General features: G+C 40.0%; 3 protein-coding genes and 1 pseudogene across 8 annotated transcripts in view; 2 read left to right on the forward strand and 2 right to left on the reverse strand.

Annotated features, from left to right (window-relative positions):
• The window catches only part of KLHDC1 (kelch domain containing 1), a 40,326-nt gene extending 35,721 nt beyond the window's left edge, over positions 1–4,605 (forward strand). For all 3 annotated transcript variants that reach the window (XM_027553688.1, XM_027553689.1, XM_027553690.1), the window contains one exon: positions 1,419–4,605. In XM_027553688.1, coding sequence (XP_027409489.1) covers positions 1,419–1,605 — 187 coding nt within the window. In that variant the 3' untranslated portion in view covers positions 1,606–4,605. The remainder of the gene's footprint in view (positions 1–1,418) is intronic.
• A 1,314-nt stretch (positions 4,606–5,919) lies between these two features.
• KLHDC2 (kelch domain containing 2) lies at positions 5,920–21,336 on the forward strand. Its single transcript, XM_027553694.1, has 13 exons — positions 5,920–6,392; positions 8,849–8,928; positions 10,561–10,678; positions 16,760–16,875; positions 17,179–17,260; positions 17,420–17,503; positions 18,040–18,120; positions 18,194–18,252; positions 18,649–18,758; positions 19,185–19,257; positions 20,566–20,653; positions 20,746–20,798; positions 21,023–21,336. The coding sequence occupies exons 1-13, from the start codon at positions 6,240–6,242 to the stop codon at positions 21,144–21,146; spliced, it is 1,221 nt and encodes a 406-aa protein (XP_027409495.1). The 5' UTR covers positions 5,920–6,239; the 3' UTR covers positions 21,147–21,336.
• Positions 15,869–15,992, reverse strand: LOC113900549 (annotated as a pseudogene).
• The window catches only part of NEMF (nuclear export mediator factor), a 56,039-nt gene continuing 53,415 nt past the window's right edge, over positions 20,068–22,691 (reverse strand). For 2 of the 4 annotated variants that reach the window (XM_027553692.1, XM_027553693.1), the window contains one exon: positions 21,695–22,520. In XM_027553692.1, coding sequence (XP_027409493.1) covers positions 22,443–22,520 — 78 coding nt within the window. In that variant the 3' untranslated portion in view covers positions 21,695–22,442. Of the gene's footprint in view, positions 20,249–20,278; positions 22,521–22,691 lie in introns of those variants that run through there. The other 2 variants (XR_003513076.1, XM_027553691.1) reach the window with 2 other exon arrangements.

Consider the following 22,691-nt stretch of genomic DNA (forward strand, 5'->3'; position numbering starts at 1 on the left):
GGTTGTCTGACGAGGAGGAGGAGAGGCAAGGCTATGAACTTAAGAGTGGTGAGGGTGTGCCACAGCTGCTGAGGAGACGGTGAGCAGATGCTGACGAGGGATGTATTAACACAGCATTGTCCTGCTGAGCACTCAGGGGGCTCAGCTGAGATGGAGCAGAATCTGTATGCCACACCCACAGAAACGTGGTTTTCTCCAGCATGAAGCAGCCAGGTTGTAAGTGCAGAAAGGAGATGGCTGGCTGAGTTTAGCCAGGATGGTATAAACAGAGTGACAGTGGAGAAAGAAAGAGATTGTTGGCAAGAGAATGAAGAATGAAGTGCATCTGGATAGGAAAATGCACATGGATAAACTGTGAAATGAATATGGACAGGCTGGTTAGGGAAGAAAGTTACAACCGGACGGGTGTTATTATTTGGAGATCTGGAAAGAGTCAAAGGAGGAAAGGGGTATAAAAGTTAAAAGAATATAAGGTTGTGGTCCAAGAGGAGGAGAGAAGTTTAAGATTTCAGAGGTGAACTGTCCAGAGTGAAGTCATAAGAGTAAAAAGGGTTTTCCACAGAGATGTTAAAATCAGTCTAGGGACAAGACTGTGATGAGCCCAGGGCCAAAGTCCTCAGCAGTGGGGGGAAATGAGCAGGAGGTTAACAGATGGCAGCACCGGAGGGTGAAATGATTGCAGCCTGGAAGCAGGAGGGAGGAGCAGGGAGAATGCATACTAGTTATCTGCTATAAAAATGGAAATGAGGGGACATTTGTTCCCTTTTCTCAAGGAGGCTGCGCAGAAGGCAGTTTTCTTAGATTTCACTTAAAACAAGGACAGAAAGTCAGAGGAAGCAGGAGTGTCTGTGGACACAACTGGTGTTCCAAAAAGCACAAAGCAAAGCTTTGTAAGGGGAGATGAGCAGTGATGGGGAAGATGAAGCAGTATCGGACACTGGATATGCCTGCCTTTGAGGTTGAGACTCAGCTTGGCTGTTAGTCAGGCCAGTGAAGTCATTTCTGGAGGTGGGTGCAGGCTGCAGGGAGGGTCGGGTTACAGTGAATGAAATGGCTGCAAAGTGTTGCATCTCAGGGTGATGGAGAAGACAGTTCTCAGAGAAGAGTAAATGGTTATTGGGCTGGAAGAATACGTGAAACGGGGTCTGCTTCAGACTAACATGCTTCGAAATTAAGTCTGAATCTTTTTTACTTAAAGAACAGTATGCACGGTAAGTTGTAACTGGATTTCGGTCAGAGACAGGCACTGTGCTGCTATAAAAATACACAAGTAATGTGGCGCTCTGGAAAGAACAAGAGTACAAAGGGAGTACATAATCCTGTGAGATTTGTATAATTTTAGTTTTATAATACTTGCCTATAAATATTTTATAAGTTCAGGTTCAAAAAGTAATAATTCTGTTATGTTTGGCTTACAGGTTATGCCTTGACTGCATTGGTAAAAATGCTATAATTTTAGAAAGTCAGATATCTTTATTACCTCCTAAACTTCTCCAACAAGTACTCAAAAAAATAACATTTTGGACTGCAGCTAATCACCGGGAAGAACAAAGAGCCCAAAAAGAAGAAACAGAAAATAAATATCAGTGGATCAGTAGCAATTAAGTTGTTATATATGCTTTATGTTTAATATGTTTAAACATTTTAATCAGACTGTATATTTACCCCCCAAATTGGAAGCTTTATTTAGAAGATAAAATCTGAAACAGAAATTCTATGTTAAAGTGATTGTATGGCATGAGATATATGGGAAGAAGATGTTAATGGCAGATATTTATATTTGTAAATTAATTTAATTGTAAGTTGCAGGAAAAAAATCTACTTTCTGAAAATAAGTACAATTGTCAGAGACTTTAACTCACTGTGTCCTCTTTACAGGAAAGATTATACAAATTTGAGAAGAATAAGAAATTACCCCCAAGGACTTAGGGATTCTCCAATATAAAGACAAATAGTTGTATAAAAACACCTCATGTCAGCTTTCAGAAAGAATAGATTTTTCTCAAGTCACTTTAAAGTCACCTAAAGTTTCCCATTAAGTAATTCAGTTATTTAAAGAACTTCTCCTTAAATAACTAATGTAACTGGCCAAAACAAGAAAATAGGCAGGCACTGGTATGGGATTAAATACTGAACTCCTTTTAGCATTTATCTAGTAAAGTATTCTTGGTCGTCTTTATTTGAGTAGGGAAATGAATGTCTTCAATTGTCTTTCTGTCACCTCTAAGTTGTTAGATTGTCCCATTTTTTCTGTATATATAAAGACAATGTTTGAAAGTGTTAGAGATTTATCATACAGGGTTTGACATATTGAGAGGCAGTATAGTTATTAACTTTTGATACACCTTAAAATACATTTTGTCTTGGGGACATACTTATAAAAAGTAACCTTCAGTAAATTATGAAATGGGATGATAATCTAGTAATTTATCTTTCTAGAAACTCATTTTGGCCCACACCATTCTACAGAGTTGGTGCTCAAGACCCAGGATATTCAAAATACCTTGTCTTCCCATTTCTTTTCAGTATTAACTCCCTATAAAGAAATGGAACATGAATATTTATCTTTGTAGTCCTTAAATAGTACTTTTGCCATAATTAAGAAGTTCTTCATATATCACAGTCATATCCATCCATTGGATTACTAATAACAAGGAATTACTGAAAACTCGGTGTATAAAATTACTCTCTACCGTACTACCATGCAAGTTGGCTCTGCAATTTAAAATGTTAAATGTATTTCTATATTGAAGTAAATGTGTAATTTATAATGAAAATTACAGTAGTTTGTAGATCTTCTTGAATTTGAGAGATATATTTTATATATATATGTACTGTATTTTGGATGTGTAAAAGTTCTATTTATGTATTGAAATATTTTGTGTTTGCATTTTATTATACAAACTATATAGAATTACTATTTTCCTAGTTTTGTTAGTGTGAACCAGTCATTAGAATTAATTGTGCAAACAATACTTCAGCATAAGTTTTCATTTCTGCTTACTATTTTTAGGCTGAATAACAGACTTAGAAAGTGAGTCTCACAGGTAATACAGGTCTTAGAAGTAATTATTTTATTACTATGAACTTTAATATCAGCAGTCTATAAGGAAAAACTATCTAAATCTATTAGATAGTGATAAATGACAGAGTGGGATGACCTCTTAAATGGTTTCTGAATTATTTCAATACCTTCTCTAGCCTCTTAGAAAAGCACTTCTGTTTATAAATGGCTTACCTAAACATTAAAAGTTATATTAGCCCCTCAAAACACACACAAAAATACACACACTTGTGTTGTTAGATTAGCCCCTCAAAACACACAAAAACACACACACTTGTGTTAAGAGGATGAAAATCTATATATTATCTTTGGCACACAAAACTGGAGCTCTTCTTATTTGCCTGATTATGCTGAACTACTTCAGAAAGTTATGTTCTGAGGTAGCCCCATGGTACGAGTGGTAGGGAATTCTAATCTGATCTTCAATTTCCAAAACTTGCCTTAAAGCAGGGCTTCCCTACTACTAAGAGATATAGAAATTCTGGGAGCTGGCAAAACCAGTTTTGAAAATCCCTAGTCAAGCAGTATTCATTCCTCATTCTTACCTCTTACGGTTTACAGTCAACTCTTGTGTTGTTGACCTGTATAGGAGCCCAAGGCAACATCAGCCTCATAACTTTAAACCCTCCCTTATGGATTCTCTGTTTGAAAGATGGGTCTAGAAGGTTGACTTTTTCTTTTTCCAGGTGGTTCACAAAATAGGTTTCCAGTCTGATTTTCAAGGAAAAAGAATTTCTGGCCATCTTAATTATGTATATCAGAATATTCTTCCAGTTGTCAGGAAGGATTCTTTTGAGGTATTATCATTTTTAGAATGATACGGTAAATGGCATATCAAAATTAGTATCTTTTCCAAGTAGTGTCTTTGCAAAAACACCTTTAAAAATTATTAGCCTCTTGATAGCTTAAAAATATTCTTTAGAACTTCATACTGCCAACCCAGAAACAAAGTGATGTTTTCACAAATACATTATTTATATGTATGTATGTGTGTGAGAGAAATAATACAAACTCAATAAAGTAGAATGATTTTCATGGAAGTACATACTGTTTGAAAAAGTAAAATTTTGATTTCAGAACACTTCAAAGGAAAAGAAACAATTTTAAGAATTCCCATTTTTTGGTGCCTGTTTTTCCACTGTATTAATATTGTGATTCTATTGGAATTTCCAGCTTGATGAAGTTACCATGTGGTTCAGCATGTGGGTTCAGCAAGAACATTTTCTAAATCACCCACGTAATGGACTGAATGTTTATATCCCCACAAAATTCATATATTGAAACCCTAATCCCCAGTGCGATGGTTTTTGGAGGTGGGGTATTTGGGAGGCAGTTAGGTTAAGATGAGGTCATAAGGATGGGGACCGGTGATGGATTAGTGGAAGAGACCAGAGCTCTCCTTCTATGTCCCTTCCCTATGAGAAAGTAGCCCACTGCAAGGCAGAAGAGGGCCCTCACTAAGTACCAAGTCTGTCTGTACCTTGATCTTAGACTTCCTAGCTTCTAGAACTGTGAGAAATAAATGTTGTTTAACCCATCCAGTCTGTGGTATTTTGTTATGGTTGCCTGAGCTAAGACAAACCTGAAGTCCACAGTTTACCTCAGGGTTCATTCTTGGTGGTGTATGTTTTATAGGCTTAGACAAATGTGTAGTAACATGTATCTGCCTTTATAGTAACATAGAAACTAAACGCTGCTCTAAAAATCCTCTGTGTTCTGCCCATTTATTCCTCCCTCCCCACTAAGCCCTGGCAGCCATAGATATCTTACTGTTTTTATATTTTTGCCTTTTTCATGTTATACAGTTAGAATTATACAGTATGTACCCTTTTTAGATTGACTTATTTCATTAGTAATATGCATTTGGGCTTCCCTGGTAGCTCAGATGGTAAAGAATCTGCCTGCAATGTGGGAGATCCGTGTTCAATCTCTGAGTTGGGAAGATCCCCTGGAGAAGGAAATGGCAACCCACTCCAGTATTCTTGCCTGGAAAATCCCATGGACAGAGGAGCCTGGCGGGCTACGGTCCATGGGGTTGCAAAGCGTCGGACACGACAATACGCACTTAAGTTTCCTCCATGTCTTCTCATGGCTTGAAAAAAAATGGCTCATTTTCCAGTACTGAATAATACTCCATTGTCTCAGTGTTTTACAAGTGAGGAATCAAATTTAGATCACGATAATTCTTAATTTTCTCTTGATCTAATTGAAAAAAGTCATATAAAATGTAAGCTAAAATAGTGTCTGTGAACAGGATTCACTTTCCTCCCTGAAGGCCTGGGAGGTGAAGATTTCTGAAACACTTTTTAAGCACAATTTTCCAAACTGGGTGGAGGATGCACCACTGAATTAAAATTTCTGCTGGACCAAAAGAGCTTATCGAGAAGAGTCGTCATGAACCGATCAGCAGGCACATCGGGGAGCCACGCAGTCCCGGAGCTGCCTCGCACACACAGCGGCGCCTCCGCCCGGAAGCCGCCCAGCAATTGCGGCTGGGGCCACCTGGGACCACGCGTGAGGGTAGTGATGCCACCCCCATCCACTGTCCTGGGAAAGACAGGGCACCGACTCTGGAGACCCTGAAACCTGAAACTTACTAGCTGAGCAATTTGCTAGCCCTTTCTGGGCTGTGAACATCCTTCAGTCAGACAAGACCTTCTTTTTTTGACAGAGTCTGGCTAATTCAGCATCTCCTCGTAATGAAGGGAGGCTCGGAGGTGCTTGGAAGTGCCTTTAGCTTCTGGACCCAGGCCCAGCAGGCGCAGGATGCGGGAGGACCCGGCGCTGGGGGCGCTCAGCACCAGCCGCGCTTCCGGATCCCGGCGAGCGGCGTCAGCGGAACGGGCGGCTCCCAGCGCGGCGTAAACAAGGGCCCTCCGCGGCGAGAAGCGAGCTGGAGGCGGGGCTGACGGGCTGGAAGCTGGTATCAGCCCGGGGCGGACCCTTGCCCGCCCTGCTCGCGTCCCTGCGCCCTCGCTGCCTCCAGCCCGCAACCCCTACTCAAGCGGCCAGAGGCCGTCCTCGCAGAGACGGGCCGGGAGGACAGAATCCCGGGCGGCGGGGAGCGGCCGTAACACCAAACCTTTCGCCGCCGCCGCACGTCTCTTTCTTTTCCTTTGTCTTTTTCTCCTCCGCGGGTGCGGGGATTCCTGGTGAACCGAAGTGCAGCCTCAAGATGGCCGATGGCTACGAGGACCTGCGGGAGGACGAGCTCCCAGGGCCAGCCTACGAAGGCTACGAATCCGCGGAGCTCGCCTGCCCCGCCGAGCGCAGCGGCCACGTAGCCGTCAGCGACGGGCGCCACATGTTCGTCTGGGGCGGTTACAAGGTCAGTGGGCGGCCGGGTCGCGCGGGCGTCGGCCGGCAGTTACCGGTCGGGGGCGGCGGGAGGGCCAGGGTGGCCACCCCGGGCGCCTTCAGCGCCCCCGCGCCGCGACTCCGCCGGTTGGTTCATTCTCTTGCGAGTGTGGGAATCTTCCCACGGGTCTCCCCACCCGTCCCAGGGCTCCTGGGCTGTTGTCACGCCCGCCTTCTGCTTACAAAGCCTGCTCCCCGCTCCCTGCCCGCGCTTGCCCATGTCCGAGCTTTACCTGCGGAGGGCGCGGCGGGTGGTGGGAGACCGCGGAACGTTTTTATTTACAGGGTTGGTGTGTAAGAAGTGACGGTGTGTGAGGTCACTCTTGTTATTGGGCATAGAGCCGGGGTCCGGTGCTCGCTGATGCCGTGGCCCACTTAGGGGGAGACGGCCTCTTAGGGAAAATGCATTGGAATTCTCCAAGGCCGCAAAAATTGGCTTGTTGAACCTTCCCGCCGGTTCAGGAGTCCCAGCTACACCTGTGCACCTGCCATCCTGGTGTTATTCGAATGTTTCGGGGCTATTTTCCTTTTGGTTTCAGCTGAGAAAGGGTTGAGATTTTTCACATTAAACTCCTATAAAGAAAATTAATGGAAAATTTGTATCAATAACCGAAAAAAAATCAAGAGTAACAGCTTTTAACTACAGAACGCAGCCCTTTGACCCTTAGTCATGAACCAGTATGATTAGTTACCAGTTGAGAGCATGTAGTTGAGTTTCTTCTCTTTTCCTCTGTCTGGAAATCCTGCCCAAGTGCCTCCTATTTAAACCTTCTCACTAGTTCTCTTGCCCTTTTGCTTTTAGAGCTTCCTAATAACACTCTGCATTCTAGAATCGTCTTATTTCATTTGCTGGAGTGGTTCGGATCTGTTCTTACCAAAAATATTTTTGTCCCTTTTTAAAAAAAATGATCTGCCCCCGCTCCAATTTGCTAGAAATCTAGTCCTGTACACCAGTGCCTTGCCTGACTTGGAAGCACTAGGTGATTCTGGGTCATAGATTTTAGCTTATGCTACAGTTGATGTGACCATTTTTTGAGATGACTCTGAAAAGATAGCTGGGAAAAAGCTGTCTTGATTACTTCCTTTGGTTCCTTTCTCCTAATCCTGATTAATCTGAAATGTTTTCCCCAGCCTCCAATGAATAGGTGTTCAGAAGAGAGGGTATTTGGTAGGAGCAAGGTGGCTGGTACCGGGTGACTTTTATTAAAATGTAAATAATTGCCTTGGAGAAAGGTAAAACTGTTAATCTTCAGTAGGAAGAGGGAAGGTGAGGGGATAGGGGAAAAGGGTTGTGCGGGTGGAAGATTCTGAAGGTGAGTTGTGGAGGGCCTGGACGCCCAGGTCTGAGGCGGGGTGGAGAAGCGTGACTAGTGAAGTAAGTTTGTAGTTCTCAAACAGGCCTTCCTCCACTTTCTGGCTACAACCCTAAGAGTACCACACACCGGAGGCCCTTGGAAGATTGTTTTGATTTCAGTAAACCTTAGCTTCATACACAGAAGTCAGTTTTCCTCCTCCTGCCAAAGTGATGTACTCTGAGTCAACCTGCTATCTTGCTGCCAGCCTTTTTATTTCATAAGTGGTGGAGTGGAAAGAGAAATATTTACATGCCCAGATGTTCTGTTCTGTTTTTCAAGCTTACAACTCTGACACCCATTCTTAGTGAACTGCATCTGTTTGCTTTATGTCAACATTGTTCAGAAAGTGGCCAGGGTGGTTCAAAGTCTGGAGAGGTCAGGCAAAGTGGTTGAAGTTGCAAATTCAGGGAAAGGAGGCTGGAATCCTGCTTCCACCATTCCTTGTTGAGTAGCCTTGGGCAACTTCTTGGAGAAATCTATACCAGCTATTTCTTACAGTTGTTGTGTGATTCAATACAGCACTCCATGGATAGCACTTCATTAGTTCTGGCATATAGTAAGCTCTATCTGAAGGGAAATGGAGCAGAACAGGGAACTTAAGATTTTGTACAAGGACTTAATATTTGCAGTTCTGCCCTCCCTGCTTCTTGGCAGAGAATGAATGGCTAAAAGGGAAGAACATCTGACCTGTTAGTGTGGATCAGGTGCTTTCAAGGTAGAACTTTCTTTAGCCTGCCAACATGACACACATAATCTTCCATGAGGTCATGTAACTCAGATTTGGTGTGTGGAGTGTTATGGATAAAGTGGCCTTAGAGATTAGCTGGAGATCTAACTTCATGCATCATTGCAACTGCTGTATCAAGAATTTGAATTGAGGCCTCTCTATATTAAGCATTACTTTGAGTATGAGGCATGGGGTAGGGAGAACTGTACATGTGATAGAATTGTTAAAACCTGTTTCTTATAACTCTCAGTATCTCAAATGAGATAGATGTGAAAAAATATACAATAGTGCCTCTTTAGAATACAAGTTATATTTTGTATTTGCAACTTTTTGTTGTTGTTTTAGAGTAATCAAGTCAGAGGATTATATGACTTTTATCTGCCTAGAGAAGAACTCTGGATCTACAACATGGAGACTGGAAGATGGTAACTGTGGATATTAAGAGGGGGACTAGAACATCCAAATAAGGTTGCAAACAAAAACATACTCTGTAAAACCCATACTACTGAATAAAAACACTTTAATTAAAGATACTAACCTAGCTGTGTATTTTGAAAACAGTGTTCTACTAGTTTAGCTTAGCTCCTGAGCTTAAATACTTTTGTATTTCTTCAGTAGTTACTAGATGCTTTTATGACCTTTGAAGAAATTTCTGTTCAGAACTGTGTCAAGTATTATAGCAGTATTAAAGAGGTAGAAGCTTCAGATCCTGGAATGGAAATACATAAAAGTTCCATATATATATTCAATATGTTATGTCTTCTGTTATGTATTTTGAATGAGAGAAGAATTTGTAGACTATATTTGCTAGAAATAAAGGTAGTATTCTATTTTAATGAGCTCTAATATTAAAATTTCTATGCAGATTTCTTTGATTTAGCATGTTTTGCCTTAAAAACAAAATTAAATTTGCCATCCATGCAAATGGGTTATTCTGAAAGGACTTTTTGCCAGTTTCATACCAGTAATACTTGTACATTCTTAGCAGAATTAATAAATTCTCAAAATGCTGGGTTGGCTGTGTTTGAGGATTTAGAACGTAGTTTTCCCCATGGGTTGCTTTGTGAAAACTTAGTCTGTTATATATTTTAGCATATTTGAGATCTCAGAACTAGGAGAATACTAGTTCCACTTAAGAGTTCAACTAAAAATAAACCAGGATTATTTTTGCATATAGCTAGTGTTAATCTAGCTGTTTAACGCTCTTTTTCTAGAGAACTGGACATTTATAATTGTATTCCTTTAATGGGGAAACTTAAAAAAGAAATTCAATCCCAGGAAGAATTTTTACAAAATCAGCCTATCAAAACTTAAAAATTGGGAATTCCCTAGTGGTCCAGTGGTTAAGACTCCACGCTTCCACTGCAGGGGCACAGGTTCAGTTCCAGGTCAAGGAACTAAGCTCCTGCATGTCCCACAGCACAGCCAGAAACAAACAAACATAAAGCTTAACACAGATGAAGCGATATTAGGAGTAGAAGCCCTTGAATGTAATATTAATATTCTGAATCTTAGAATTAACTTTTTGATTCAGATTCACTTTTAGACTTAGAATGAGTTAAAACAGGTAAAGAGCACTCAGAGGAATGGTTGGCCTATAGTAGACACTACCTGAGTGTCTGTAGTATTACATAAGGTCGGAATCAGACTAATTCGAATGGCTAAAGGTGACTGAATTAAAAAACACTTATTAATCTGTCAGGACTCAGATATTGAAGTTTTCTTCCTTTGGGTTCTTGGCCCACTCAAAAAAACAAAACCATCATTTATGGTCAGGTAACCAGAAAAAGCAAACAATTTAGTTAGAGAAATGTTGAGATGGTTTGCTCCTAGAGTGATATATGACATGTAGGCTTTCAGAACCTCCCATGCTGTCACGTTAGTGCCTGCTGGCGCAGCCTGTGGAGTGGGTGAAAGGGACAAGTTAGAAGAGACCTCAGTATAGCTACTCACCCCTTATTTTTTCCTTTTATTGTGGGGATAGAATTAGAAGACTGGATACATTGTTGCATTTCTTCTTGGGGAAATTTATTTACATTCAGTTTTTTCCCTCTCAGGAAAAAAATTAACACTGAGGGTGATGTTCCTCCTTCTATGTCAGGAAGCTGTGCCGTGTGTGTGGACAGGGTGCTGTACTTGTTTGGAGGACACCATTCAAGAGGCAATACAAATAAGGTTAGTGTGTGTAAGGATGGTTTAAGGTAACTTTGTTCTTTTTCAGACCACTTTAGATTTCTAAGGTTAGCCCAGTTTATTCCTGTTCAAGTTCAAAAACATGTGTACTTGATTGTGGTATGTTCTTTGCAGCTACTTATTCTCTTATTAATAAAATGCTGTATATTAGATGAATATTAGTAAACTAAAAACAAGATGCAGTTTGGGGGACGGGGCGGGGTATTGATGGCTCAGATAGTAAATAATCTGCCTGCAATGCACGAGACTTGGGTTCAATCCCTGGGTTGGGAAGATCCCCTGGAGAAAGGAATGGCTATTCACTGCGTATTCTTGCCTGGAGAATTCCATGGACAGGAGCCTGGCGGGCTACAGTCCATGGAATTACAGTGAGTTGCACACAACTGAGCAACTAACACACACAGTAAAATTTAACAGGCCACAACTCAAAAAGCTGTAAGGAGAAATTAACACTGACAAAATTTCATATACTAACATTCCTATAACATGCCACTATAAGATACTGTTGTTCAGACTTTGTCTATGTTTTGCCCAAATAGGGAAAAGGCATGTTTTTCTCAGGCCCGTACGAGACAGATGCAGTCAGAAAGGTGCATGTAATGTACGTTCAGTTCAGTTCAGTTGCACTCATGTCCAACTCTTTGAGACCCCTAGGACTGCAGCACGCCAGCCCTCCCTGTCCATCACCAACTCCCAAAGTTTACCCAAACCTATGTCCATTACGTTGGTGATGCCATCCAGCCATCTCATCCTCTGTTGTCCCCTTCTCCCGCCTTCAATCTTTCCCAGCATCAGGGTCTTTTCCAGTGCGTCGGTTCTTCGCATCAGGTGGCCAAAGGATTGGAGTTTCAGCTTCAGCATTGGTCCTTCCAATGAATATTCAGGACTGGTCTCCTTTAGGATGGACTGGTCGGATCTCCTTGCAGTCCAAGGGACTCTCAAGAGTCTTCTCCAACACCACACTTCAAAAGCATCAAGTCTTTGGAGCTCAGCTTTCTTTATAGTCCAACTCTCACATCCATACAGGACCACAGGAAAAGCCATACTACTAGCTTTGACTAGACGGACCTTTGTTGGCAAACTAATGTCTCTGCTTTTTAATATGCTGTCTAGATTGGTCATAACTTTCCTTCCAAGGAGTAAGCGTCTTTTAATTTCATGGCTGCAGTCACCATCTGCAGTGATCTTGGAGCCCAAAAAAATAAAGTTTGTCACTGTTTCCCCATCTATTTCTCATGAAGTGATGGGACCAGATGCCATGATCTTAGTTTTCTGAATGTTGAGTTTTAAGCCAACTTTTTCACTCTCCTCTTTCACTTTCAAGAGGCTCTTTTCTTCTTCGCTTTCTTCCATAAGGGTGGTGTCAACTGCGTATCTTAGGTTATTGATATTTCTCCCAGCAATCTTGATTCCAGCTTGTGCTTCCTCCAGCCCAGTGTTTCTCATGAGGTACTCTGCATATAAGTTAAATAAGCAGGGTGGCAATATACAGCCTTGACGTACTCCTTTCCTGATGTAGAACCAGTCTGTTGTTCCATGTCCAGTTCTAACTGTTGCTTCCTGACCTGCATACAGGTTTCTCAAGAGGCAGGTCAGGTGGTCTGGTATTCCCATCTCTTTCAGAATTTTCCACAGTTTGTTGTGATCCACACAGTCAAAGGCTTTGGCATAGTCAATAAAGCAAAAGTAGATGTTTTTCTGGAACTTCTTGCTTTTTCGATGATCTAGCAGATGTTGACAGTTTGATCTCTGGTTCCTCTGCCTTTTCTAAATCCAGCTTGAACATCTGGAAGTTCACGGTTCACGTACTGTTGAAGCCTGGCTTGGAGAATTTTGAACATTACTTTTCTAGCATGTGAGATGAGTGCAATTGTGCAGTAGTTTGAGCGTTCTTTGGCATTGCCTTTCTTTGGGATTGGAATGAAAACTGACCTTTTCCAGTCCTGTGGCCACTGCTGAGTTTTCTAAATTTGCTGGCATATTGAGTGCAGCACTTTCACAGCATCATCTTTTAGGATTTGAAATAGCTCAACTGGAATTCCATCACCTCCACTAGCTTTGTTCAAAGTGATGCTTCCTAAGGCCCACCTGACTTCACATTCCAGGATATCACACCATTGTGATTATCTGGGTCGTGAAGACCTTTTTTGTACAGTTTTTCTGTGTATTCTTGCCACCTCTTCTTAGTATTTTCTGGTTCTTTTAGGTCCATACCGTTTCTGTCCTTTATCAAGCCTGTCTTTGCATGAACTGTTCCCTTGGTATCTCTAATTTTCTTGTATAGATCTCTATTGTTCTATTGTCCCATTCTATTGTTTTCCTCTATTTCTTTGCATTGATCCCTGAGGAAGGCTTTCTTATCTCTCCTTGCTAATCTTTGGAACTCTGCATTCAAACGGATGTATCTTTCCTTTTCTCCTTTGTCTTTCGCCTCTCTTTTTACAGCTATTTGTAAGGCCTCCATAGACAACCAGTTTGCCTTTTTGCATTTCTTTTTCTTGGGGATTGTCTTGATCACTGACTCCTGTACAGTGTCATGAACCTCCGTCCATAGTTCTTCAGGCACTCTTATCAGATCTAATCCCTTGAATCTGTTTGTCACTTCCACTGTATAATCGTAAAGGATTTGATTTTGGTTATACCTGAACATTCTTGTGGTTTTCCCTACTTTCTTCAATTTAAGTCTGAATTTGGCAATAAGGAGTTCATGATCTGAGCCACAGTCTTGTTTTTGCTGACTGTATAGAGTTTCTCCATCTTTGGTTGCAAAGAATATAATCAATCTGATTTCGGTGTTGACCATCTGGTGCTGTCTATGTGTAGTCGTCTCTTGTATTGTTGGAAGAGGGTATTTGCTATGACCAGCGCGTTCTCCTGGCAAAACTCTGTTAGCCTTTGCCTTGCTTCTTTCTGTACTCCAAGGCCAAATTTGCCTGGTACTCCAGGTGCTTCTTGACTTCCTTACCATTGTGTTTGGCAGGACAGAGGAACAGAAAACAAAAAGTGTTAACCCAAGAGGTGATGCTTGAGTGGAATCACAGAGTATAGTTGGAAGGAGTATTATGCAAGGTATATAGGTACCAGGATGCAGAGTTACACGCAGATATGTCTGGTTTATGGAAGTGCCAAGTGATTTGGTGTAGACAGAGCATGTAGGTTGAACTGGTTTCAGATTTCAAACTGTGCTCCTAGGAACTCTAGTGATTTTGGGGGGGATGCTTTGGGACACCTGTGAGAGAAGTATATGGGGTTAGGCAGGCTCCACACCACCCTTTTCCTCCTTCCTTTTAACAATTGTAGCTCCGCCCATTTATTTATTCACAGTTCACCCTAAGGTAAATCACAGTTCACTTTAATTAAGTGAATAGTGTTGCATGCTCTTTGGGTTTGGACAAAAGAGCTATTCCAAATCCTGAAAGATGATGCTGTGAAAGTGCTGCACTCCATATGCCAGCAAATTTGGAAAACTCAGCAGTGGCCACAGGACTGGAAAAGGTCAGTTTTCATTCCAGTCCCTAAGAAAGGCAATGCCAAAGAATGCTCAAACTACCGCACAATTGCACTCATCTCACATGCTAGTAAAGTAATGCTCAAAATTCTCCAAGCCAGGCTTCAGCAACATGTGAACCGTGAACTTCCTGATGTTCAAGCTGGTTTTAGAAAAGGCAGAGGAACCAGAGATCAAATTGCCAACATCCGCTGGATCATGGAAAAAGCAAGAGAATTCCAGAAAAACATCTATTTCTGCTTTATTGACTATGCCAAAGCCTTTGACTGTGTGGATCACAACAAACTGTGGAAAATTCTGAAAGAGATGGGAATACCAGACCACCTGACCTGCCTCTTGAGAAACCTGTATGCAGGTCAGGAAGCAACAGTTAGAACCGGACATGGAACAACAGACTGGTTCCAAATAGGAAAAGGAGTACGTCAAGGCTGTATATTGTCACCCTGTTTATTTAACTTATATGCAGAGTACATCATGAGAAATGCTGGACTGGGAGAAACACAAGCTGGAATCAAGATTGCCAGGAGAAATATCAGTAACCTCAGATATGCAGATGACACCACCCTTATGGCAGAAAGTGAAGAGGAACTCAAAAGGCTCTTGATGAAAGTGAAAGTGGAGAGTGAAAAAGTTGGCTTAAAGCTCAACATTCAGAAAACGAAGATCATGGCATCCGGTCCCATCACTTCATGGGAAATAGATGGGGAAACAGTGGAAACACTGTCAGACTATTTTTCTGGGCTCCAAAATCACTACAGATGGTGACTGCAGCCCTGAAATTAAGACGCTTACTCCTTGGAAGGAAAGTTATGACCAACCTAGATAGCATATTCAAAAGCAGAGACGTTACTTTGCCAACAAAGGTTCGTCTAGTCAAGGCTATGGTTTTTCCAGTGGTCATGTATGGATGTGAGAGTTGGACTGTGAAGAAGGCTGAGCGCCGAAGAATTGATGCTTTTGAACTGTGTTGTTGGAGAAGACTCTTGAGAGTCCCTTGGACTGCAAGGAGATCCAACCAGTCCATTGTGAAGGAGATCAGCCCTGGGATTTCTTTGGAAGGAATGATGCTAAGGCTGAAACTCCGTACTTTGGCCACCTCATGCTAAGAGTTGACTCACTGGAAAAGACTCTGATGCTGGGAGGGATTGGGGGCAGGAGGAGAAGGGGACGACAGAGGATGAGATGGCTGGATGGCATCACTGACTCGATGGACGTTGAGTCTGAGTGAACTCCGGGAGTTGGTGATGGACAGGGAGGCCTGGCGTGCTGCGATTCACGGGGTCGCAAAGAGTCAGACATGACTGAGGGACTGATCTGATCTGATAATGACATATATCCGTTATTATAATGTCACACGCAGTATTTCACTGTTCATAAAAACTTCTGAACTTGTGTATACATCTCCTCTCTCCCCCTAAACTCCTGCTATCAGTCTTTTAATTGTCTCTATAGTTTCGTCTTTTCCAGATGGCATATAGTTGGAATCTATTTTTCTTTTCTTTGCCATCCAAGGAAAAGCCTTTATAACACCACTCATGGCTCACCCATGCATGGACCTGACTTGCTCAGTGGCAAACTTCCCCACTAAATGCTGTAGCTTTTCTTTCCATGTTGAGCCCTGTCACACTGGTCCTGCCCAGCAGCATGTGGAGGTGCAGGGGAGTCTGTGTTTTCTGTTTATTCATAGGAAGGCCACAAGTCTTGCCCCTTGTCACAGTGAACCCAGATTTCTGTTGGGTATGTTGTAAACAGAGAAGCCGTTTCTTCGGGTTCTTATTTTTATATTTAGGCGTTTGCTTAAGACTTTGTTGGAAGAAAGGGTTTTGTGCCTAAAAGGTTTTGTGAGGCACTGCTGTAGGCTGTTGTTGAGCCATCTATTTTTCAGGGTCAAGGGGGAGAAAACTAACTTTGACACAACATGAGGAAACTTGGGGAAAAGACTAGTTGTGGCTTTAGTAAAGGGGAGTGGTCAGAGAAATGGTTAATAGTTAAATCAGTACGGTTGAGGAAAAGAAACCTTAGGAGCCTAAAAAAAAGAAGCTAACTTATTGACTATTTAAATGTAAGTACCTGGATGTGAACCCTCTGAAAGACAAATGAATATTTAATCTTTTAAGATTTATCCTTAGCTCCTAGAGTTAAGTGGGCACTTAAGACATGTTTGTTAAATTGAAGATGAATTGCTAAGTTTGTTTTTTTTTTTGTAATACCATCCCATAATACATAAATTAGATCAGTACAATTTAAAGTGCCTATCTCAGGCAAAGAATGTAGTAAATTAACTCACTTTCTAGTCCTTCAGCCAAAAAGTGGTATGGGGGGAAAAACAGGCTGAACGCAAACAAGGTGCACAGTGACTTAAGTAATTCACATTCCGGCAGAAATTTCTTCCCTGGACTCAGACTAGGTAACATTTTACAGACTGGCAGCCAGTTTGCAATTATACTTTTAGTAGTACTGAATTAGATGACATTCTTATCAGCATAAATGCAATAACATTAAATGCCAAGGTTGAATTTCCTTCATGTAACAGAATCTAACATTGCTTCTGGCAGTTCTACATGCTGGATTCAAGGTCTACGGACCGAGTATTACACTGGGAAAGAATTGACTGCCAAGGAGTTCCTCCATCATCAAAGGACAAACTCGGTGTCTGGGTATATAAAAACAAGTGAGTGAGCCACACTATAGGTTTGGGTTTTTATGTGGAAAGTACTTTGCCATTCACGTATCCTTTGCTAATAACCATTGTAATCATGTAAAATGCCTCTGAAGGCCCATAAAGATTGAGTGAATTAATGGCAAAGCACCTAAGACATCATTGTTAGTCATATTAGCCATTATTATTTGAATAAGTATTTTTATATACTCCAGTGTGCCTTCTCAGCTCATGAAATATTACAAAACAAACAAAAAAATATCTTGTATCCTGTGGATGTTTGAATTATTAATTTCTTGGTTTTTTATCAAACAGGTTAATATTTTTTGGAGGGTATGGATATTTACCTGAAGACAAAGTATTGGGAACTTTTGAATTTGATGAAACATCTTTCTGGGTAAATGAAGTTTCATATTTGCAAAAGTGGCCTACTTAGTCTATTGAAATAATATACTTCGTTTGCTATTAGCTTTGTTCATTTTGCCCTGTTAATAAACCAAAGGTTGTTTTACAAACATTATTTGTAAAAACTAACTCAGATTCTTATTTTCTGTAGAATTCAAGTCATCCAAGAGGATGGAATGATCATGTACATATTTTAGACACTGAAACGTTTATCTGGAGCCAGCCTATAACTACTGTGAGTTACTGAAGAATAATGAATTAATTATTAAAGCAAGGGCAGTTGCCAACTAGTGCCCTTCAATGAGAAGGGCAGTTGGCAAGTGGTGTAAAATTGACAGTTCATTTTTCTCCAAGGAGTCTAAAACTAAAAAGTTAATGAATGTATAGACTAGCCCAGTATCTGTCATCTAATAGCTGTTAAAAGTGGTATAGTTTGTAATTAAATAAATGACCTAGTGCTGGATTGGGATTTAAATTACTCAAATGTTAGATGTCTTTTTCCTCTGACACAGTGTCATATAATGTTCTAGCTTTTATTTTTAAAGAAAAGTAAAGCAAGTAAGCATTCTATTAACTAGCCCTTTCAGTAATGTTTCTCAAAAGCTCCCAGTTTTGGTAGTCAGCCTTTAGTACTGCTGTTTACTACAAGTTTGCACTTAAGCTTAAGAGCTCAAGTGTTCTGCACATTCTATCCCACTTCCAGAAAAGACTTCTTTCTGGTATTTATAAAACGTTCATTTATTCATTAAATTGTTTTTACGACTTAACTAGGGTAAACCACCTTCACCTCGTGCTGCCCATGCCTGTGCGACTGTTGGAAACAAAGGCTTTGTGTTTGGAGGCAGATACCGCGTGAGTATATAAAATAGTTTCAAAGATGTGCTTTTCAGTTACTCAGAATGATAACTAATTTATCCTTTTTTAGGATGCTAGAATGAATGACCTTCACTATCTTAATCTGGATACATGGGAGTGGAATGAACTGTAGGTATCATCTAGATGATTATTTAGGAAAGTTTTTCAAAAAAATTCCAATGGATTTTCCCCTTACTCTCTATTATTAGTACATAATGTACCTGCTTTCCTTTTCTGTAACAGTGAATCTTAAGTAAACATGATCACTAAATCCTTAAGGAATCTTTAAATTTTCAGTGCCCATAACTATGTCTAGCACATAGCATGTGCTCAGTGTTTGTTGAAAAGATCTAAAGTTGACCTTCCTTCCAAGGAAACAGTTCATTGAAAAGCATGTAGTTGTTAATATCTAGAAGCCTTTTTAAAAATCTCTTCAAAATTCCATATAAAATTTTAGTATTTCTCTGCTTTAAATACAGTAGCAGCTTTTAAATGCAGATATTGTAACTTAGCTATCATTTTCAGAATTCCACAAGGCATATGCCCAGTTGGCCGATCTTGGCACTCACTAACACCAGTTTCTTCAGATCATCTCTTTCTCTTTGGAGGATTTACCACTGATAAACAGCCACTAAGTAAGTACTCTTAAAATATTTTTACAAGTTATTATACATCATTTGTAAGTAATATAAATAGCTGGAAAAAATCAGTATTTTTAGGTGTATCAGAGGGCTATAGGAATGGTTAGAAGATTTGGTATTAATTTTGATCCTATAATATATATACAGTTGTTTTCATATGACACATCTATCTGTCCAGTAAAAAAAAAAATTACCTAGAGCTCTTTGCCCTGCTAAATAAATGGCTGTAACATGGAAAGGGCTTACATACCTAACTGCAGGGGAAAAAAGGAAATATACTTTCTGTATCTACTCAAAATCTGATTTATTACTGTTTTTACTAAAGCTGCACTCTTTAAATATCAGTGTCAAAAATAAATAAATATCAGTGTCACATTGACAGAATAACATACTTAATGCTTTCTTCTTTGCTTTAATCAGGTGATGCCTGGACATACTGCATCAGTAAAAATGAATGGATAAAGTTTAATCATCCCCATACTGAAAAACCAAGGTATGAACTATTTAAAAGGTAGTTCTTGAGTGAGGTCCTTAGAGATGTATAAGACTGGTAATGAATGAGAAAATTCAGTTGGCTGCATTCACTTCCTCATAAAAACCCTAGCATTCACTAAGGTTTAATTTGAAAGAAAACCAAAGTTCTTAGTATTAGTGCTTTCTTTTTCATCATCAGTGCGTGAAAAACAGGGCTGGATTTTGCTTTTTGCTTCATTAGAATAATGACATCGTTAAAATTTATACTAAAGCTCTTTACCAGAGTAGAACTGTTTCTAGATTAGTCATCTGAAAAAGGAAATTCTAGTTCTCTTCTAGGAGAGAATTCAAAACCCTGAACAATGTTTGACGGTGAGGGAATTAAGAACTTACAATCAAGTTTACAGCTATGCAGTATAACAAATACTAGGAAGTTGAATTGTCCAAAAAGAGCCTGTTAGAACACTTGCTACTTTTCTTATCTCAGAATTGTTACAGAGACTGCTAAAAGGAAATGATGTAGTCACAATTGTTGTTCAAAGCATATTTGTTTAATGTTAGCTTGCATTTTGGAGAAGGCAGTGGCATCCCACTCCAGTACTCTTGCCTGGAAAATCCCATGGATGGAGGAGCCTGGAAGGCTGCAGTCCATGGGGTCGCTGAGGGTCGGACACGACTGAGCAACTTCACTTTCACTTTTCACTTTCATGCACTGGAGAAGGAAATGGCAACCCACTCCAGTGTTCTTGCCTGGAGAATCCCAGGGATGGGGGAGCCTGGTGGGCTGCCGTCTATGGGGTCGCACAGAGTCGGACATGATTGAAGCGACTTAGCAGCAGCAGCAACTTGCATTTTTATCCACGCCTCTAACCTAAGTAGTACAGTCATGCCATTAAGATGCCTTTCGGCACAAATACTCTTTCCAGAGAGTCAGGCCTGAAGATGCTCCGTTTCACTCAGGCAGAGTAAAACATTCCTCAGATGTTTTGCATAAGGACAGCTGACCCTGCCTATGAAAAGAAGGAGAGGGCATATACCACTCATCTCCCAAAGACTTTTATTGCTCATAAAAACCTAGAGAACAGATCGTTCATTTCAGACTCCTCATTGCATAAATTAGGAATGGACCAGAGAGATAATGATATCTAGATAAAGACACTGATTTTTCTAGCTTTTTGTACTTTTCCTTGAGATAACTGTGTCTCAACTTTATGTTTTGGTCTGTGCTAAAGACCTTTAGTCTTTATTTCATCATCTCAATTCTCTAGTATAAATTATCAATTTGGTAATTGGGTTGACTTCAAACAAGTTCTTGTTTTAAACGTAGATTATGGCATACAGCTTGTGCCAGTGATGAAGGAGAAGTAATTGTGTTTGGAGGGTGTGCCAATAACCTTCTTGTCCATCACAGAGCTGTAAGTACACCACCCTTTATTAAAGGACACTCCATATTATTGCTGAAACTTTGTTGTGAAGTACTTTTAATGTATTCTTGTCTATTTTTCAGGCACACAGTAATGAAATACTTATATTTTCAGTTCAACCAAAATCTCTTGTAAGGTAAGTAACTTTTTTACTTGGTACTTATTTTAAATTGTTTTTTAAACACTTTGAATTAGTGTTCTTGAAAAAATAGGTTTATGGATAATTTAAGGGCAATAATAAACTTTCATTGATAAAACTATCCAGTTTCTATGAAAATCTTTAAAGTGGTTTTTCTTTTTTGGTAGTTTTAATATACTTCTAACAGTAAAGTGAAATTATTTTTCTTTGTCCACTTTCAGGCTAAGTTTAGAAGCTGTCATCTGCTTTAAAGAAATGTTAGCCAACTCATGGAACTGCCTTCCAAAACATTTACTTCACAGTGTTAATCAGAGGTTTGGTAGTAACAACACTTCTGGATCTTAAGGCTTCATAGATAATGCCTCTGATCACTTGCATGGACATCAATTCTGTAAACATCAGAGTGAAATCATTTGTATAATTATATACACTGTTGTAGTTTGCAGCTTTTTAGTTTTAATGTGCATGTGAATGGCCTAGAGAACCTATTTTTGTGTCTAAAGTTTACAATAAATGTATTTAACAGCATAAGTTATTACTTGGGCTTTTTACCCAAAGGAATGATTATTTCCTATTTGGTAACAACAGGGTCTATATCTGTAGAAACACTGTATTAATTATTCCTACCAGTATCAAAATGGTGAAGTTACTTTTTAAAGACATTAATATTTTAGCTGTTTCTTGAGTAGTCTGTTATGTTGAATTTAAAACACTAGGCTACATAAAGTGGTTGTTGATAGGACTAAGCTGGTAAAAGAAACCTTGGAGGGACCAACGGCCGTCCAGTCCTCGACCCCAGTGCTTTGGTGTAAGGGTCGGGGCAAGTGGAGTTGCTCATGTTGACCCTAGGCAGCCTGTTCAGTTGTTTTAAAGTTAACAGCTTTTACAGCTCATAAAAGAATGGAAATAATGTATGACTTTATTCTCCATTGTTAGGAGACAGAAAAAAGCGGGGTCAGGAGTCTTTAGTGGTAAACCTCAAAGTGCACTTATAATATTATAGGTTAAGATACTCTGTAACATGCTACTGATAATTACTAGAGGTGGAAAATAAAATGGCACAGAGCTGAATGAGATTACAAGAAAGAAATTAAGATGAAAAGTAAAGGTATTATATAAATGCGTGGAAATTATCAACACCAATTTCTTCTAGGTGTTATCTTAAGCCAAGTCATGGGAATGATGAGTAAAGACAGAAGTCTACTTCCTCACAACTTAAATGTATAACCACCCCAACCCCCACCAGGAAAAACAAAACTTGCGATTGGCCTGTAATAGATATATTAGATGTTATGTACAGCAGACTACCGAGTCAACAGTCTAACCAGTTGAGCCACTTCACTATTCCATTTCTTTACAACATGAAATGAATACTTACTATTAACCTTCCAAATTTCAAGAAAATGTAGAATTGCAGTTGTTTACAATTAGCATTTGCTGTCCACAAATATTTTAGGAAGTCCTATCATAGTGTTTCCTCTCTATAAAACTGGAAAAAAACCAAGTCGTTTTGGTGAATACAGCAAGGCAATGTTAGTTCACTTTTAAATACGGAAGTCTTGTTACATGATGTTTTCATCTCTGAACTTCCAAAAGACTATAAAACTGACTCTTCTCAAATATTTTAGGATTTCATTTCAGCTATTTTCTTTTTACATTCAGAAGATTGGGTGCAGACACTTTAACTTTGCCAGGAATGTTTCTTGATAAATCCGTGTCCTAAAAAAAAAAGGGGGGGGGGTGCTGAATATTTTCACAATCACATTTTTATGATCTTTATTATGTCCTCTGCTGCCAAAAGAATGGCATTTCTAAAATTTTCATCTGAAATTTACTTTCTACCAAAATGATAGCTGCAGCTTCCATCTGCTAACAATACAAAAATAAAAG

The sequence above is a fragment of the Bos indicus x Bos taurus genome, chromosome 10 (assembly GCF_003369695.1).
Source record: "Bos indicus x Bos taurus breed Angus x Brahman F1 hybrid chromosome 10, Bos_hybrid_MaternalHap_v2.0, whole genome shotgun sequence".
NCBI lineage: Eukaryota > Metazoa > Chordata > Mammalia > Artiodactyla > Bovidae > Bos > Bos indicus x Bos taurus.

What these genes read in the sequence shown, in the direction of transcription:
- KLHDC2 (XM_027553694.1), top strand. Translation starts at nt 6,240, where the DNA reads ATGGCCGATGGCTACGAGGACCTGCGGGAGGACGAGCTCCCAGGGCCA. An exon ending in GTCTGGGTATATAAAAACAA is followed by an intron (nt 16,876 to 17,178) that starts GTGAGTGAGCCA and finishes TTTATCAAACAG; the next exon opens with GTTAATATTTTTTGGAGGGT. An exon ending in TTCTTGTCCATCACAGAGCT is followed by an intron (nt 20,654 to 20,745) that starts GTAAGTACACCA and finishes TCTATTTTTCAG; the next exon opens with GCACACAGTAATGAAATACT.